This window comes from Tursiops truncatus, chromosome 7, assembly GCF_011762595.2.
Source record: "Tursiops truncatus isolate mTurTru1 chromosome 7, mTurTru1.mat.Y, whole genome shotgun sequence".
Classification (NCBI taxonomy): Eukaryota; Metazoa; Chordata; class Mammalia; order Artiodactyla; family Delphinidae; genus Tursiops; species Tursiops truncatus.
In genome coordinates, this window is record NC_047040.1 from 6615880 (window position 1) to 6632508 (window position 16629).

The 16629-nt window shown below is 39.8% G+C and overlaps 1 protein-coding gene across 19 annotated transcripts in view; it reads left to right on the plus strand.

The window, feature by feature from the left end:
* USP40 (ubiquitin specific peptidase 40) overlaps positions 1-16629 on the plus strand; it is a 91896-nt gene that overhangs the window by 63998 nt on the left and 11269 nt on the right. For 16 of the 19 annotated variants that reach the window (XM_033859499.2, XM_033859501.2, XM_033859503.2 and 13 more), the window contains 6 exons: positions 4008-4044; positions 5879-5943; positions 8999-9073; positions 11953-12079; positions 14050-14195; positions 15454-15572. In XM_033859499.2, coding sequence (XP_033715390.1) covers positions 4008-4044; positions 5879-5943; positions 8999-9073; positions 11953-12079; positions 14050-14195; positions 15454-15572 — 569 coding nt within the window. The remainder of the gene's footprint in view (positions 1-4007; positions 4045-5878; positions 5944-8998; positions 9074-11952; positions 12080-14049; positions 14196-15453; positions 15573-16629) is intronic. The other 3 variants (XM_033859502.2, XM_033859509.2, XM_073807088.1) reach the window with 1 other exon arrangement.

A 16629-nucleotide genomic window follows, 5' to 3' on the forward strand; every position in this document is an offset into this window, starting at 1 on the left:
AGACTATCACTGTTTTTCAACTCCTAATGAATTAATGGATCTAAGCAAGGATCCTGAAAAACTGCTAACAACTCCAAAAGAGCAACACCCAGACATTTAGAAGTTCAAAACAATACCGGTGCTCTTCTTGCCAAAAGAAAAGAAAACTGGACCTGAGTCCGATCAAGCCTCTAGGTCTGAGTACCAGTTTATAAGAAGTACAGGGGACAGAGGGACCTGTCAGGTGCACCACAGGCCTGCGGTAAGCACTGTCCTGAAGTGGAAAACTCCTCTTCAAGAAATCAACTGCAGTGTGAGACAGGCTGTAGGTTAAAGGAGACTTAGGAGAAATAGCAGGTAGGTGCAATGTATGGAATTTATGGGGCCCTTGATTCAAACCAAAAGAACTGTAGTAACAGTTTAAGAGAAAGTAAGGAAATTTGAACACTGACAGAATATTTGTTATTTACGAGTTCTTAATTTTTTTACATATTATAATTATGTAAGAGTTACATTTTTTAAAAGAATCTTCATCTTTTAGAGCTGAGTACTGAATGTCAATAAATGATACCTGACATTTGCTTCAAAAGAATGTGAGGAGCGAGTCAGGGGAAGTGGGCGGGGCACAGACACAGGACTGGCCGCAGCAGGAGTTGAGGCTGGCAGTAGACACTTGAGGGTTCATTTTACTGTCCTCTGCACGTGTGTGAAATTTTCCATGATAAAACTTTTTTTTTAATTATTTATTATTTTTTAATAAATTTATTTATTTAATTTATTTTTGGCTGCATTGGGTCTTCGTTGCTGCACACAGGCTTTCTCTAGTTGCGGTGAGCGGGGGCTGCTCTCCGTTGTGGTGCGCGGGCTTCTCACTGCGGTGGCTTCTCTTATTATGGAACATGGGCTCTAGGCACGTGGGCTTCAGTAGTTGTACACGGGCTCAATAGTTGTGGCTCGAGGGCTCTAGAGCACAGGCTCAGTAGCTGTGGCGCACGGGCTTGGTTGCCCTGTGGCATGTGGGATCTTCCCCGACCAGGGCTAGAACCTGCGTCCCCTGTATAGGCAGGCGGATTCTTAACCACTATGCCACCAGGGAAGTCCCCAAACATGTTTTAAATAAAATGTTTTTTTACCCTTTGTTACAAGCTGTAAATATTTACCCACGTTTTCATTTGCCTTTTAACTTTAATACATTTTTTTGTTTTGGGGTTTTTTTAGCTTTAAAAAAAAGTTTATTATTGACTTACTGCCAGCAAGTGATACATATCATAGGAATCCGACATTAGAGTGTCTCTGATAAGGTCTGGACTTGTGCTAGACGACTGTAAGGAGGGATACGGGCTAATTTTGGATCGGATGCTATCAAGAGTTGGGGGGCAATTCAGTATCTTATTTATGTTTGTAAGTTGGAAGTGTGAAGAGGGACTAGAAATATCATTGGAAAGGCAGCAGTTACTTAGAGGAAAAGATGGTTAGTCATTTTGTGCCTGGGATGTGGCCTTGGGTAACTTTAGTGTTTTTTCGTTTCAAAGAACGGAAACCACAAAACTTTTCAAAGGTGCGATGTGTATGTCTTTCTTCTGTTCTATCCTGAACCCACTGCAGGCAGAGTCATTCTCCGTGCCCACCCACCCCCCTTCCCCCAGCTGAAACTGCTCCGTCAAGGCTGTCAGTGGCCTCCATGTTGCTGTGTCCAGTGAGCAGGTCTCGGTCTTCATCTTACTTGCTCTTTCAGCAGCAGTGACATACTTGATGACTTTTGTCACTTGCTTTGAGAAGACTGCAGCTCTTTAGGTTTTCTTCCCACCTCTCCGGCCTGCCTCTTCTCAGTCTTGTTTCCTCTTCTCTCTGCCTTCTGAGCGCCTCGTGCTCAAGTCGTAGACGCCATACTCATATGTATGAGCTCCTGGTCTCTCAACATACTTCACTCACATTTCCCTTTTCTATTACAGTGGCTCCATTTTCTGCTTGCTTAGGCCAAAAACCTTGAAATTGTCTTTGATTCTTTTCTTTCTTACTTCAGAACCAGTGTTTCAGGAAATCGTTTTGGTTCTACCATCAAGATTTATCTGGGATCTGATCATATCTTATTCCTTCCACTGCTGTCACCCCTTCACCTCTCATCTGGATTATTCCAGCAGCTTCCTAACCGATCTCCTTCCTTCCAGCCTGACACCTCCCAGGGTGTGTTCTTACAAAGAAGTGGAGTAATCCTTTAAAGTGTAAGATCAGTCAGTCCTCTGCACACAACCCTGCTCTGCTTTCCCATCTCACTCGGGGTGAGGGGGGGAGCCCCGAGTGACCTTGCAAGGCCCTGTGTGATCTGGCCCTTTGGTATTTTTAAAGAAAGAGTCTGACTGTTACTCTCGCTCGCTCTACTCCAGCCGCGTTGGCCACTAGGCTGCTCCTCAAGCAGCCCTTTACACCGGCAGTTTCCTCTGTCTGGAACACAGTTAGGCTGAATGCTCAATTGCTTGTTTTTCTTAAATAATGGAGGCCTTTGAGACTGCAGTTTTCTTTGAATATGGCTTTGGTCCCATTCCCTGTTTTTTTTTTAATAAATTTATTTATTTTATTTACTATTTATTTTTGGCTGCGTTGGGTCTTCATTGCTGCACGCGGGCTTTCTCTAGTCGCGGCGAACGGGCAACTCTTCGTTGCGGTGTGTGGGCTTCTCACTGCGGTGACTTCTCTTGTTGCACAGCATGGACTCTAGGCGCACGGGCTTCAGTAGTTGCAGCACGAGGGCTCAGTAGTTGTGCCTTGTGGGCTCTAGAGCACAGGCTCAGCAGTTGTGGCGCACAGGCTTAGTTACTCAGCGGCATGTGGGATCTTCCAGGACCAGGGCTCGAACCCATGTCCCCTGCATGGGCAGGCGGATTCTGAACCACTGCGCCACCAGGGAAGCCCCCATTCCCTATTTTAACATACTCTGTTGTCATTGTCATCATTTTCTAAACAATCTTTAATTCTAGAGTCTCTTTTATTTTTAATCAGACAAGTGATTGTGGATTTAGTCTTATTTTTTAAACTTTGGGGGGACTAAAAATCCCCCTTGGTCACCACCCTATCCTTGTCGCTTCCCCAGAAGTCACTGTTGTCATTGGACAGTATAATCTTACCCACATCAGTAGAGTGTATCCTTCCGTACCTTTGCCGTGTGTGTACCAATGTGTGGGTATGTATGTACGTGTAGAAATAAGAGCTTGACTTGTATGGTTTTCTTTAAAATCATAAATGGGATCCCAGAACTTTGTTTCACTAAAATATTTTAAAGATCTTTTAAGACCAGTGAATATAAATCTCTTTTATCCTTTTAATTGTTTTAAGACCTCTCGTAGTTTATTTAAATGTTGCCCTGTTAATGCAGGGACGTCTGGATTGTTGGCCGTTTTTCTCCTGATGCAAGCAGGGCAGCAGTGACCATCCTGTGTGCTGCTCCCTCTGCTCTGTTACAGTATAAAGGAAATTTTACATACTCCTTTGCCCTAAAGTTATTTAAGAATGTTTTCCCCTCAAGAAGTTGGGAGTTTTTTTGTGACTATTTTTGTTTTGTTTAAACGTCTATTAATCGTGTCTCGTTTATTGAATTGTGCTATGAGCTCACAGTATGCATCGTTCTTCCCTCATGAGTTGACGTGTGACCAGTTGTTTCTTAGATGATAAATAAAAGCTAATCTCCTTCTCTAGGAGTCAGAGTTCTGTGAAATCAGCCTAATTAATCACATCTGGTCAAAAATACACTGTTAGTCCTCATAAGAAGGGAATCATACCGCAGTCCTGGAAGTGGATGAACTTTTAGATAGACCTGGTTGCGAACACTGGAAACTGGTTTTCCCTGCTGAGTTGGCGCCACGTAGCCCTTAGGAAGCGCTTACTTAATCACTGCATCGTGTGTATCTTTATCTGTTTGAGAATTACTAAATATAATCAGACTCAGATAGGCCCAGGGTCAAAAAAGGGTGTTTCTCACAATACTGTAACTCAGATATAGAACAACTAATGAACATAGTTTTTTTTTCTTACAGTGTTTAAAGGTAATGCTGGAGAAATCTGGCCTATCAGGTAAGTTACAGACCATGATGATACGTAAGTTTATCCACATCCTTTACTTATAATACATTTTCTATAAGCCTAATGAAAACTTTTCAGACTTTCTTTTTCTCCGGGGTTGTCAGTTATGCTTTACATTTCTATACGTACATAATTCTCCTGTTTCTTTTTTGCAGGCTAAAAGAAAACTAGTTGGAGGTTAGCCTAATTCTAAGGAAAGAGAGCCTAGATAGGGAAAAACAAAGGTACAAAAGAGATACAGTTAAGATATAGACCCTCTGGAATTTCCTAGATCTTTTGCTGAATTTCTTTTTTTAACCTCATGGATTCAGAATTTCAATGCATTGTGTTTCAGGCCAGTATTTCTGTATATAGATTAGGGAATGTAATATGAATGAAAAAAGTAAACCCAGGGTGTCCTGAAGTGGCTACCCAGGTGGACCCACGGAGCAAGCTTGAGGAAGCACCACACTGCTTTCATCAGAGTCAGTGCTTGCCATTCTCTCCACCAGAGTGGAAGCATGGGGCTCCGTTATCTGGCAGGGACGTTCACTTGCTCAACTTCTAGGAGTTTCTGTGCGATGCCTCAGGTCATCTCGACAGTAGTCCTCCCATGCAGGGATCATCCCCCGTTCCCACTTTCCAGATGCTGAAAATGGTTAAACGGCTTACCCAGTGTTACAGAGCAAGTGGCTAAGTGGCTCTGATTTCAGAACTCTGATTTCTTTCTACCATGCTCTGCTATGAAGTAATGGTGTTCACTCTTAACTTACTTTCTTTTTTTAAACAAACTTAGATTAAGTTAAATATCGATATAAATCTTACTGCATTTAAAACTAGAACCGATGACAAAAGAGGGTCTACAAAGAACAGTATTGGGATTCAAAACCTGTGGCCTGTGCAGGATAAATGTGAGGTCTGTGTTTCTTCGCTCGTCTGTAGCTTCTTTCGGTGGGTGGGGGGAGTTAACTGTTACAAAACATTGCTAGTTTTTTAACCATCAAGATTTTCAACTTTTGCTCGGTTCCCTCTCCCCGAAAAAAGTTCTCTCCCCATGTCGTGAGTGTGTAGCAAGCATGCTGAAAAACTGAAATCTGATTAACCTTCGTAAATGTTCATTTGTACCAACTACGTTGAAGCACTGTGCCGAAAGGACACGCTTTCGTTAGATGGCTGCTGACTAGATAGGACAGGTTTGCCGTACATGGTATCAGTTGCTGAGCGATGTTAGCGTGTGTTTTCGTCCAAGACAGTGAAATAAAACTCAATTTCATGATTTTAGGAGGGATTCTGTGCTTATGTATGTACATCTGTCTATGCTTAACGTGTGATGTGGATGCGCTTGTGTACTTGTAAATAATAAAGGTGTAAGTAGATGTTGCATACTAGTACCAAGTCTTATTTTTATTTGCAAGTATACAGTTCTTGGTGGAATAGAGAGAAAATTAACCAAGTTGGGGCAATGACTTAATTTTTTTCAGGCCCTGGAAGAGATAATTTACTTTAAAACTTAGTTAATACTGGGCTTCCCTGGTGGCACAGTGGTTGAGAGTCCGCCTGCCGATGCAGGGGACGCGGGTTCGTGCCTCAGTCCGGGAAGATCCCACATGCCGCGGAGCGGCTGGGCCCGTGAGCCATGGCCGCTGAGCCTGCACGTCCGGAGCCTGTGCTCCGCAACAGGAGAGGCCACAGCAGTGAGAGGCCCGTGTACCGCAAAAAAAAATTAGTTAATACTTATTAGATGATATCCCATTTGATATTCATTTATCCAGAAGGGTCATTCCTGACAAACTCTTAAAACATATTATTCTGAATTCTTTTTCATCTGATTTTGATTCCTTCATAGGAGACGCATGGCATTTACGGAAAATGGATTGGTGCTATGAAGCTGGGGAAGCTTTATGGGAAGAAGTAAGATTATTTCTGTACATTTCATTTGTAAAGTGATTGTGCTTATTTTGTATTTTCATAAGGACACCACCCTACTCATGTGAATAAATTCTAGAGAAAGCTTTACTTTTTTTTTAGGATATACAAATCCATATGGGGGTCTACTTTTTCCTTACTGCAGTTTTTTCACAGAGTCAGAGGGGAAGTTTCAGCTAAGTGGGAACATATCTAACATCTGTATTGAGCCCTCTTTTGATAAGAGAATATGTCTCTAGTAGTAGTTCTTCATTAACAGGCAGAGAACTACAGAGAACAAAAGACATTTGTACCAGTGAAAGAATTTGAAGATACACTCTGAATTTTGAAACCTGAATATGTTAATCTGAGAGTTTCTCTGTAAGTTAATGATGGCAGAATTCATCTTACCAATCAGTCACTTAGGCTCTGATTCAAACTGCATCTCTAAATCCGGCCCAGACTCTTAGGGTAGACTTAGGAGCAGTGTTATCACAGGGTGTTTGGAATCTGGTTAATCTTATTTTAAAAAATTTTTATTGAAGTGTAGTTGATTTACAATGTTGTGTTAGTTTCAGGTGTACAGCACAGATTCAGTTAAATGTTCAGTTAAATGTATATATTCTATTTTAGATTCTTTTCCATTATAGATTATTATAAGATATTGAGTATAGTTTCCTGTGCTGTACAGTAGGTCCTTATTGGTTATCTCTTTTATATATAGTGGTGTGTATATGTTAATCCCAAACTCCTAATTTATCCCTCCCCCCCTTTCCCCTTTGGTAAATAAGTTTGTTTCTATGTCTGTGAGTCTGTTTCTGTTTTGTAAATAAGTTCATTTGTATCATTTTTTTAGATTCCACATGTAAGTGATATATGATATCTGTCTTTCTTTGACTTACTTCACTTAGTATGACAATCTCTAGGTCCATCTGTGTTACTGCAAATGGCATTATTTCTTTTTTTTAAATGGTTGAGTAATATTCCACTGTATATATATATCACATCTTCTTTATCTATTCGTATGTCAGTGGACATTGAGGTTGTTTCCATGTCTTGGCTGTTGTATATCGTGCCACTGTGAACATTGTGGTGTATGTATGTTTTCAAATTAGCGTTTTCTCCAGTTATATGCCCAGGAGTGGGACCACTGGATCATATGGTAGCTCTATTTTTAGTTTTTTAAGGAACCTCCATAGTGTTCTCCATAGTGGCTGCACCAATCTACATTCCCACCAACAGTGCAAGAGGGTTCCCTTTTCTCTACACCCTCTCCAGCATTTATTATTTTTTATTTTTTTAATAAATTTATTTATTTATTTTTGGCTGCATTGGGTCTTTATTGATGCACAGGCTTTCTCTAGTTGCAGCGAGCGGGGGCTGCTCTTCATTGTAGTGTGCAGGCTTCTCATTGCAGTGGCTTCTCTTGTTGCAGAGCACAGGCTCGAGGCACGTGGGCTTCAGTAGTTGTGGCACTCAGGCTCAGTAGTTGTGGCTCACGGGCTCTAGAGCGCAGGCTCAGTAGTTGTGGCGCATGGGCTTAGTTGCTCCGCGGCATGTGGGATCTTCCCGGACCAGGGATTGAACCTGTGTCCCCTGCACTGGCAGGCAGATTCTTAACCACAGTGCCACCAGGGAAGTCCCTCTACTATTTATTACTTACAGACTTTTTGATGATGGCCATTCTGACTGGTGTGAGGTGATACCTCACTGCAGTTTTGATTTGCATTTCTCTGATAATTAGTGATGTGAGCATCTTTTCATGTTGGTTAATCATCTTATTGTTGCTCCAAGTAGCATCAAACCTCACAGTCCAAATCCATGGCCTTAGAAGTACAGCCAGAATAAAGCTTTGTGAGAAAGCTTACAAAATTGTGCTCACTCCCCTTTCCCCCAATCTTTATCCGCCTGCTTTCTGTTCAGTGAGACACTGGCATTGAACATCAACAGAGGTTGATCTAAAGCAGGGCCTTCCGGGAAACAGTCCTTGCTGTGTAACAGTCAGGGACAATACAGAGAGGCTCCTCTTGGGTCCTGGCCAGGAATTTGACTGCCTGGAGTAAAAAGTGAACCTCAAAGAATCTTCAGGACATACAGTTTGGATGTCAAAAGAGTGTATCTAGTCAAATGGTTTCCTTATTTTCTCCTCTTATTAATTCCCAAATCAGTATCAAACAGTTCATCTAAAAGCAAACTCATTACCCTCAGAACTAGCTCCGCTTCCCAGATTTGCTTCTTGTCTTTCCCATCCTGATCCTTTTCCGCCTGAAATGTGGCTTACGCTACTTACCTTACATCCGTCATATTTGGTCTCAGCCTTCAATCAGTTTTTCCACTCCTTCTTGACCATTCCCACTGCCGGCCTCCTGGTTCAAGCCCTGTTTTTTTGTGGTTTTTTGCCTCTTACCTAATTTACTACAAATGGTTTCCTGAGCCCATGTGTTCCCCACTTCAGTATGTCACAAGTGTGGCAGCTTAGATTGATCTTTAAAAACCCCTTCGCAGAAATCTTGAGTGGCTTTTTTAAAGCAACTGAAAACTCTTTTTCTTCTGTTCCGCATCCCTTTGACCTGTGACCACCTCTCCAACCCAGTTTTCTTTCCGTTACTCTCCAGCAGATACCTCCCATTCTAGTTAATCTGGTCTCTTAGCTCTTCCCCGGCACAAGTCATACTGACTCTTGACTTAACCTGGACTTTGCCGTGTTCTTCTTTCCCTGAGAAATTCCTTCTTGTTTCCTCTGGCTTTCCCAAATCCAGCCCATCTTTTGGGCTTAACTAAAATTTTATCTTCTGTAGATTAATCTGTCATTTCTTACCTCATCCATCTCCCTTCCTTTAATCTTTTACAGTTCATAATTATACAGTTTTAATACATAATGATATACTTTTTTATGGTTTTAGCTTATTTCTATCTCTTCAATATCTGCTTCGTTATTCATTTACTTATTTCTTGAAAGGGTAATAGAGGCATAGGGTTTTTTTAAAAAGATCGAATGGTCTCTTTCTTCCTTTCAGAAGTCATAAGTGACAAAAAAGATTTTCACTTTCTGTATTCCCAGGATGCAGCACTGAAAGAGCTTATGCTCTCTTCTGGAGACACTTTGCTTTTAATCGAAGGAAAACTTCCTCCTCTGGTAAGATTTTGCTCCTGAATAGACAGTTTGTAAATAACAGTTACTGTTTTATGATTGCAAGGATGATATGTTCTCATTGTGTGAAACTGGGGAAATACAATCATAAAGAGAATAGAGTACTTACCCAAAATCCTACCAATCAGACAGCTACCATATTTTACATCTTTATATATTTTCTTCCTATAAAGTCAAATTGTGTGTACAATTTTATTTCCTACTTTTTATATTTTACTTTTTAACCTGACCATAAAATCCAGAAACAATCATTATATCCAATATATGACTTACCACAGTTTTATTCACCTATATCCCTGTTGTTTGGATTTTAGCTTGTTTAAAATCTTTTGTTCTTATAAATAGTAATAAATATAAATCCTTCTTAAGACAATTCTAAAGATGGAATTAACAAGCCAAATTGTTTTCCCAAAGAGTCGTACCAAGTTTACAGTCCTAATGTGTGTCTGTGAGAGGGCTCACACCACTGCTCTTCCATAGACACTGTGTATTACCACTTGGAAAAGCCATTACTTATTAGTTTGTTTTTGTTTTAATGTGGACACATGTAAAGATGAAAATGACCCAGAATTCCAGCATTCAGATAATCATTTGCTTATGATTAGAAAACTCAGACAGTGTAGAAGCCTGTAAAATGATAAACAGAAGTTTCTCCCATATCTTTCTCTCCAGAAAGAGCCACAGTAAACTTATTTTTCCTTGTGTATCCTTCCAAGAAAAGAATTATGCCTGTTTGTATGCTGAATGTAAATATGTGTGTATCCTTTTCAAAGTTTACATAAAGGGGGTCATATTCTATGCACTGTTTTATACCTTTCGTTTTTTGTTTGTTTTTATTCATTTAATATATCTTGAGGATCTCACATCAGCACATGCAGACCTACCTTATTCTTTTTCATGACTTCATAGAATTCTGTTGTATTTTATACTGTGCTCTTTAAAGTTAATTTTTGAATTGATAATATTCATGATACAAAATTCAAAGTGTATAAAAAGCTGGGCCAGGAAAAGTATCCCCCGTCCCTCCTGTCCCCCTGCCACTTGGGGTCCTCCCTCCACAGGCAGCCAGCTTCCTCTGTATCCTTCCAGAGGCACGTGCTTATTAAATTTAATGCACACACACACGTATGTATGTGTACATACATATGTACACATTCATATGTATATACATATTTTTATTTACACAAATGATTATAAGCTTGACACCCTATTCTGCACCTAGCTTTTTTCATTACCCCCATATACATGCCACATCAGTACCCATGAAGTTATCTCGTTCCATTTGACGTATATGGAGGTACCGTGATTTATTTTTTAACCAATCTCTTTTCAAAGAATATTTAGGTTGTATCCAGTCTTTTGTCGATACAAATAACACTGCCAAAAATATCACTTATTTGCCATTTTGCACATATGTATCTACAGGATATTCCTAGAATTGAAATCGCTTTGTCAAAAGTTATGGCCTACCGTAATATAACCAGTCTTCTGAAGAGGGACCTTGAGGTTGTTTCATGGTTTTTGCTACCATAAACAATTTACAGTGAATATCTTTGTATGCATGGGCTAGTATATCAGAAGGTAAAATCCTAACCATGGAATGGCTGGGTCAGAGGGCTTGGGCATTTAAAATTTTGACAGCACCAAATCACCATCCAGAGACTTTGCAGCAGTTTCTACTCCTGGAACCAACATATAGGAGCTCAGGTTTACTTACAGTTTCACCACCGTAGAATATTATTAGACTTTCTGGTTTTTGACAGGTGAAAAAAAATAGTGTTTTTTGCTCTGATTTACATTTATTTATTTACTGCATGGAAGTTGAGTATTAATCTTCACCAATTTGATAAACAGAAAAATATTCTCATTTTAATATGCATTTCCTGAAATACATATTTAAAATACTTTACATGTTTTTTTTTTTCACATTCTCATCTTCTGTTGTTGGAAATTGCGCACTGTAATAGCAACTGATCTTTCATTGAGTAAATCTGTTCAAGTTCTTTACCCACTCAAAAAAGGGGTGGGGAAGAACCAGTTAAATTAGTAAAACTGAAATTACAGAATGTGTTTAAGGAGTTGAGTTTATTTCACGTAGTTGGTATATAGGAATGCACCTTAGATCAATAGGTTGTTGGATCTCTATAAAGTTCCTTTAGAAACTTTTATAAATAAAAACTGCATGTAACTGCTGCATTGTGCTATGGTGCTCTTACAATGCCTGAAAACATTTATATAGTTTGTTCTGTCAAATGTTTTGTTAGTTTGTTTATACTTTTCACTTACTGTAGCTACTAAGATATAGAACAGGAACTTCCCTGGTGGTACAGTGGATAAGACTCCACGCTCCCAGTGCAGGGGGCCCGGGTTTGATCCCTGGTCAGGGAACTAGATCCCACATGCATGCTGCAGCTAAGAGTTTGCATGCCACAACTAAGGAGCCGTGGAGCCACAACTAAGGAGCCAACGAGCCAAAACTAAGACCCACTGCAATGAAATTTAAAAAAAAAAGAAGATATAGAACATTGGTCCCAGTCATCCTAAAGACTGATTTTTATGATTTTAAACTTTGATTGTAAAAACAGTAAGCAAGTATAATACATGACAGTTAATACATACATCTTAAGGAAAAATAAATTCAGGAACATATTCTATATCAAGATGTTTCTTTCTGGGAATTCCCTGGTGGTCCAGTGGTTAGGACTCCTTGCTTTCACTGCCAAGGGCACAGGTTCTATCCCTGGTCAGGGAACTAAGATCCCACAAGATGCTTGGCATGGCCAAAAAAAAAAGTTTCTTTCTGTGGAAGTAGAAGTTGACTTAATCTGTGTGCATCACAACAGTTGGAAATCTCCATTCCTCAGGGTTTCCTGAAGGTGCCCATCTGGTGGTACCAGCCACGGGGTACCTTGCATCACTGGAAGAGTCATCAGGACCAGACTAACTGTACCTTTTCTCAAGGCGGGGTCTGGAGAGCTAATTCCATCCAAGGTGAGAACACAACAGAATTACAGCAGCCAGTGTGTCATAAAGAAAAGTAAAATGATTGCTTCTGCTGAGAGGCAACTGAGATATGTATTTTTAAAATATAAGGTTGAAAATCAAAATCTATTCCATAATTCATAGTATAATAATACTACCATCCTATTTTTATACAGTGGTTTGTAACCTCTATAAAATCCCATCTCTTTTTTTCGGCTTCACCTTTCATTTGCCGTGTTATTTTTATTATCATTATTATCATAGCAATATATTACACTTTTTCAAGGAATTGTTATATAGTATCACCTCTCAAGTGCCTCATGGCAGTCGGAATAGCGGCCCCAGTTATTGTAACAGACTAAGACATTGACGCTTTAGTCGCTTCCAGCGTCTTCACTGCAGCCCCAAGGGGCGGAGAGGCAGGGTTGGAGTCCGGACCCCACGCAGCTCCTGTTCTTTCTGCTGCCGCCACCCAGGAGCTCCTTCAAGGGCGTTCCAGCTCACTGACTTCTGAGAAGACTCACAGACAGGGTATAAACATATTGTTTCACTCTGTCTAAGTTTCTTCTCCACAGGCAGAATTCAGCACACACGTCATGATGAGCAAAGGCAGGGAGTTTGAATTGCCATTGTAAAAAGTGGGTTTCCACTTCATTATAAGAAGACACAAGTTAATCTCCTTTGTAACTGTAGATAAAGAGAATATATTTTTAGTAGGACCAAGTTCTTATATTTTTTTCCTTTTATCATGCTTAATTATCTAGCTTTTTTAATGCCTTGAAGTATTATATACTTACATTTCTTTTTATCTTTCAAAATTCAGTACTGAAACTAACACAAATGATCTCCTTACTTTTTGAAGTTAGGATTGTATGTATAGAGCAATAAAATACTTCATGTTGAATTAGCTATGAAATTGGCATTAAGTTATTTTTTGTTTGAGTTATATTAGACATGTTAAACAATTCTAAAAATGATTTTGTGATAGAGTAATAGTTACAACTTAAAAAGCAGTGTGTTTCTCCATGAAAGTAAAGAAAACAGTTCATTTTTTTGGTAGTCCTTCTGTATCACAACATATGGCAAATATTTTTATTTCTGAGAATTTCCTAAAAGTGTCTTTCAGGTAGTGCCAGCTTACAGCAGCCTTAGACACAAGAAGAACCACTCATGAAGAGAGCTTTTTTACTTAATTTACTTATAATGAATTTCCTATTATGTATTAGCAGTGTGCCCAGCAGTAAGCAAAGACATTTAACTAAAGCAAAAATGAGTCAAATTACTGATTTCAAATTTAGTTATCAACTTTTATGTCCAGAGTTTTATATGAGAGCATTTTGTTTTCCCCTTTTTAAAACTAATGTAGAAAGGCCTTCTTATTGTCAAGAATTCTTTCAGTCAGTAAACATTTATTGGACATTTATTGTGTGGCACCCACCATTCCTGGCCCTGGAGAGACAAACAAGATAGATGACCTGTTCTCTCTTGAAAATCATATTCTGTAGGGGAGACAGATTAGGTTAAAATATATATATGTAAAAACACACATGTATACACACACATAAGAAAACAGACAGACAAAAGAGTAACAAGTTGGGACAAGTGTTATGAGAGAGAAACAGGTTAAATAAAAGATGAGAGCAGGGCAGGGTATCCAACCAGCAGAGTCCTCTTTGAGGAAGGAGAGGGTGTGGGAAAGAGCGTTCCAGGTAGACAGCCCAAGTGTAAAATTCCTCAAAGCCATTCTAGTGAGAAGACCTGGTGCTGTGGCCACAGCATGCTCCCTGGCTGCCCATCTACTGGGCCCTGCTTCCTCCCCGTGAAGTCCTGAGGGGCTGACCCGAGGAATTCAGATTCTGAGTTGCTTGGATGGAATCGTACTAAACCCGTTTGCAGTATCAAAACGTGGCTTGTATTTCAGAAATAAGAGCTAAGTACGTCTAAAGCTCCTGTCAAACATCTTGCTCTGTCCTTTGTAGATGCTCCCAGTGACGCGCATGCAGAAGTTTCCCTCCGCTACTTGGGAGACGTTGAAATCTCAGAAGATGCTACGTTGGGGGAGCTGAAGTCTCAGGTCAGCCTTCCTCCTGCAGCGCGTACCTTACTGGTGATCTGGCTGCTTCCAGTGAGATATTAATACATTCTTCTATTTCCTCTTCCCTCAATTACAGTCTGTTCTGATAGGGCATGTGTTATATGCCATGTTCAGTGGTGAGTACCCAACAGGCCACACACATATTGCTCAGACAGCTCCCTGGGTTTGCTTCTACCAGTTGCCTGTGGCTTTCATTTATCCCCTCTCTGACAGGCATGCTGTGCTTTCATTTGAAATCTCCTCAGTGACTTGCAGCTTATGTTCATTTTGATTTTTTAGGGAAACATTTGTTGGAACATTTGTAAAGCATTCACTTTACTCCTTTATTTACATTGTTTTTGTGTCATTGTGATTCATGTGTTAAATGTTGTTAGTAAAAGCTGTGTGGTCAGTTGCCCAGGAGGTCAGAATATCAGCTTTATGTTAAACTAGATACTGTATTGTTTTCCTGGACATGAATACTCACAGACACAGTGTTCTGTCCAAATGGAAAGGCCGGGTTGAATACAACACACAATGCTTAAGAAGCATCTTATTCTCATTGGATTAAAATGAACATCCCTTCTTGCTCTTAAAGGAAACAGTGTAGGTGCATGTAAGGTGAATATCAGTCATTGATTGACTTCTGTGTGTCCTCAATATCTGAAATACCTTCCACAAAAAAACAAATGGTCTTATTCTAATAAGAACAAGTAGAAAGAGACTTTTTTTCTTATATTAGATTAAAAGATACAAAATTGCTGTTTCTAGATTTAAAACGGATGAATATTGGCCATTTTATATACTACAGCCTAAGTATATAAATAGTTATCCACCCCTACAGAATTAGTCCAGCGGTTTGGGCCTAGCGTTTGGATCCAGAGATTCTGAAATATTTCAAAATCAGAAGTTATTTCCATGGCAGAGGAAACTTTGTTGAATTATATGAGCACAGATGGAAGTTGAAGATGAGTCCTTGCTTTTATTAGAGAGGCCTCTGCTCTTGAGTTATATAGTCATATAGAAATTAATTTTAAAGTTTCATTTTCTAAAACATAATCATTGAAAAGGAGCTTTTGGCTCAGATTTAGAAACAGAAAAATCTCTCAGGCTGATTTCAGTAGAGAGGAATACAAAAATTACTCAGGGTTAATTTCATTTAAACGATATTCCTGTGGATTTTTTGGGTAGATATTATCATTACCTAAGATACTCTTTCCCTTAAATGTCATTGTGTGGCGCTTCATCTCTTTTTCCTAAAGCAGTCTGTTTTTAAGAGTGCTTTTTCCAATGTCTGTTTCTTTTCTAGGCCATGACCTTGCCCTCCTTCTCGGAGTTTTCCATCCCATCGCCTGCCTTCCTTAGAGCCTGGACGGTGGAAAGTAGGCGCCCCGGCAGGCTCTTACGAGTCCACTATCAGCGGCTCAGGTAGGGTTCTCAGTGAACACTCCACAACAGCCCGTTCTAGGTCATTCCACATTTGTCATGTCGATGATACTTTTTATCATAAATTAAACTCTGAGACAACTTCAGTGTCTCATATTAAGTATAAATGTAGTTTCATCTGTTTTTACTATGGTCCAGAGACTGTGAACAAAATTTTGATTGTTTTCCCCCAGCTTTATTGAGATGTAATTGCCATGTAACACTGTGTAAATTTAAGGTGTGCAGCCTGTTGATCTGGCAGGCGTGTAATGCGGAATGGTTACCACTGCAGCATTAGCGGACAACCTCCATCACATCATACAATCGCCATTTCCTTTTTGTGAGAACATTTAAGATCTACTCTCTTATCAGCAACTTTCAAGTATATAATTCAGTGTTATAAGATGAATATGTTCTGGGGATGTCATGTACAGCATGTTGATTATAGCTTATAACTGGAAGTATGTACCCTTGGACCAACATCTCCCCTTTTCAGCCAGTCCCAGGCCCTGGTAACCACCATTCTAGTCCCTGTTTCTATGAGTTCAGCTTTTTTGGATTCCACATATAAGCGATATCGTACAGCAGTTGTCTTATCTCACTTAGCATAATGCCCTCAGTGTCCATCCATGTTGTCTCAAACAACAGGATGTCCTTCTTTCTTACGACTGAATGATATTCCTTTGTGTGTGTATGAGTGTGTGTACACATACATACATATACCACATCTTTATCCATTCATTGGTTAACAGACACTAGGTTTTTCCATATCTTGCCTACTGTGCATAGTGCTGCAACGAACATGGGAGTGCAGATAATCTCTTTGAGATCCTGTTTTCATTTCCTTTGGTGAGGTACCCAGAAGTGGGATTGCTGGATCATATGGTAGTTCTATTTTTAATTTTTTGAGTAACCTCCATACTGTTTTTCCATAGTGGCTGAACCAATTTACATTCCCACCAGCATTGAACAAGGGCTCCCTTTCCTCCACATCCTCAAAAACACTTGCTATCTCTTGTCTTTTTGATGATAAGCATTCTAACAGGTGTGAGATGATACC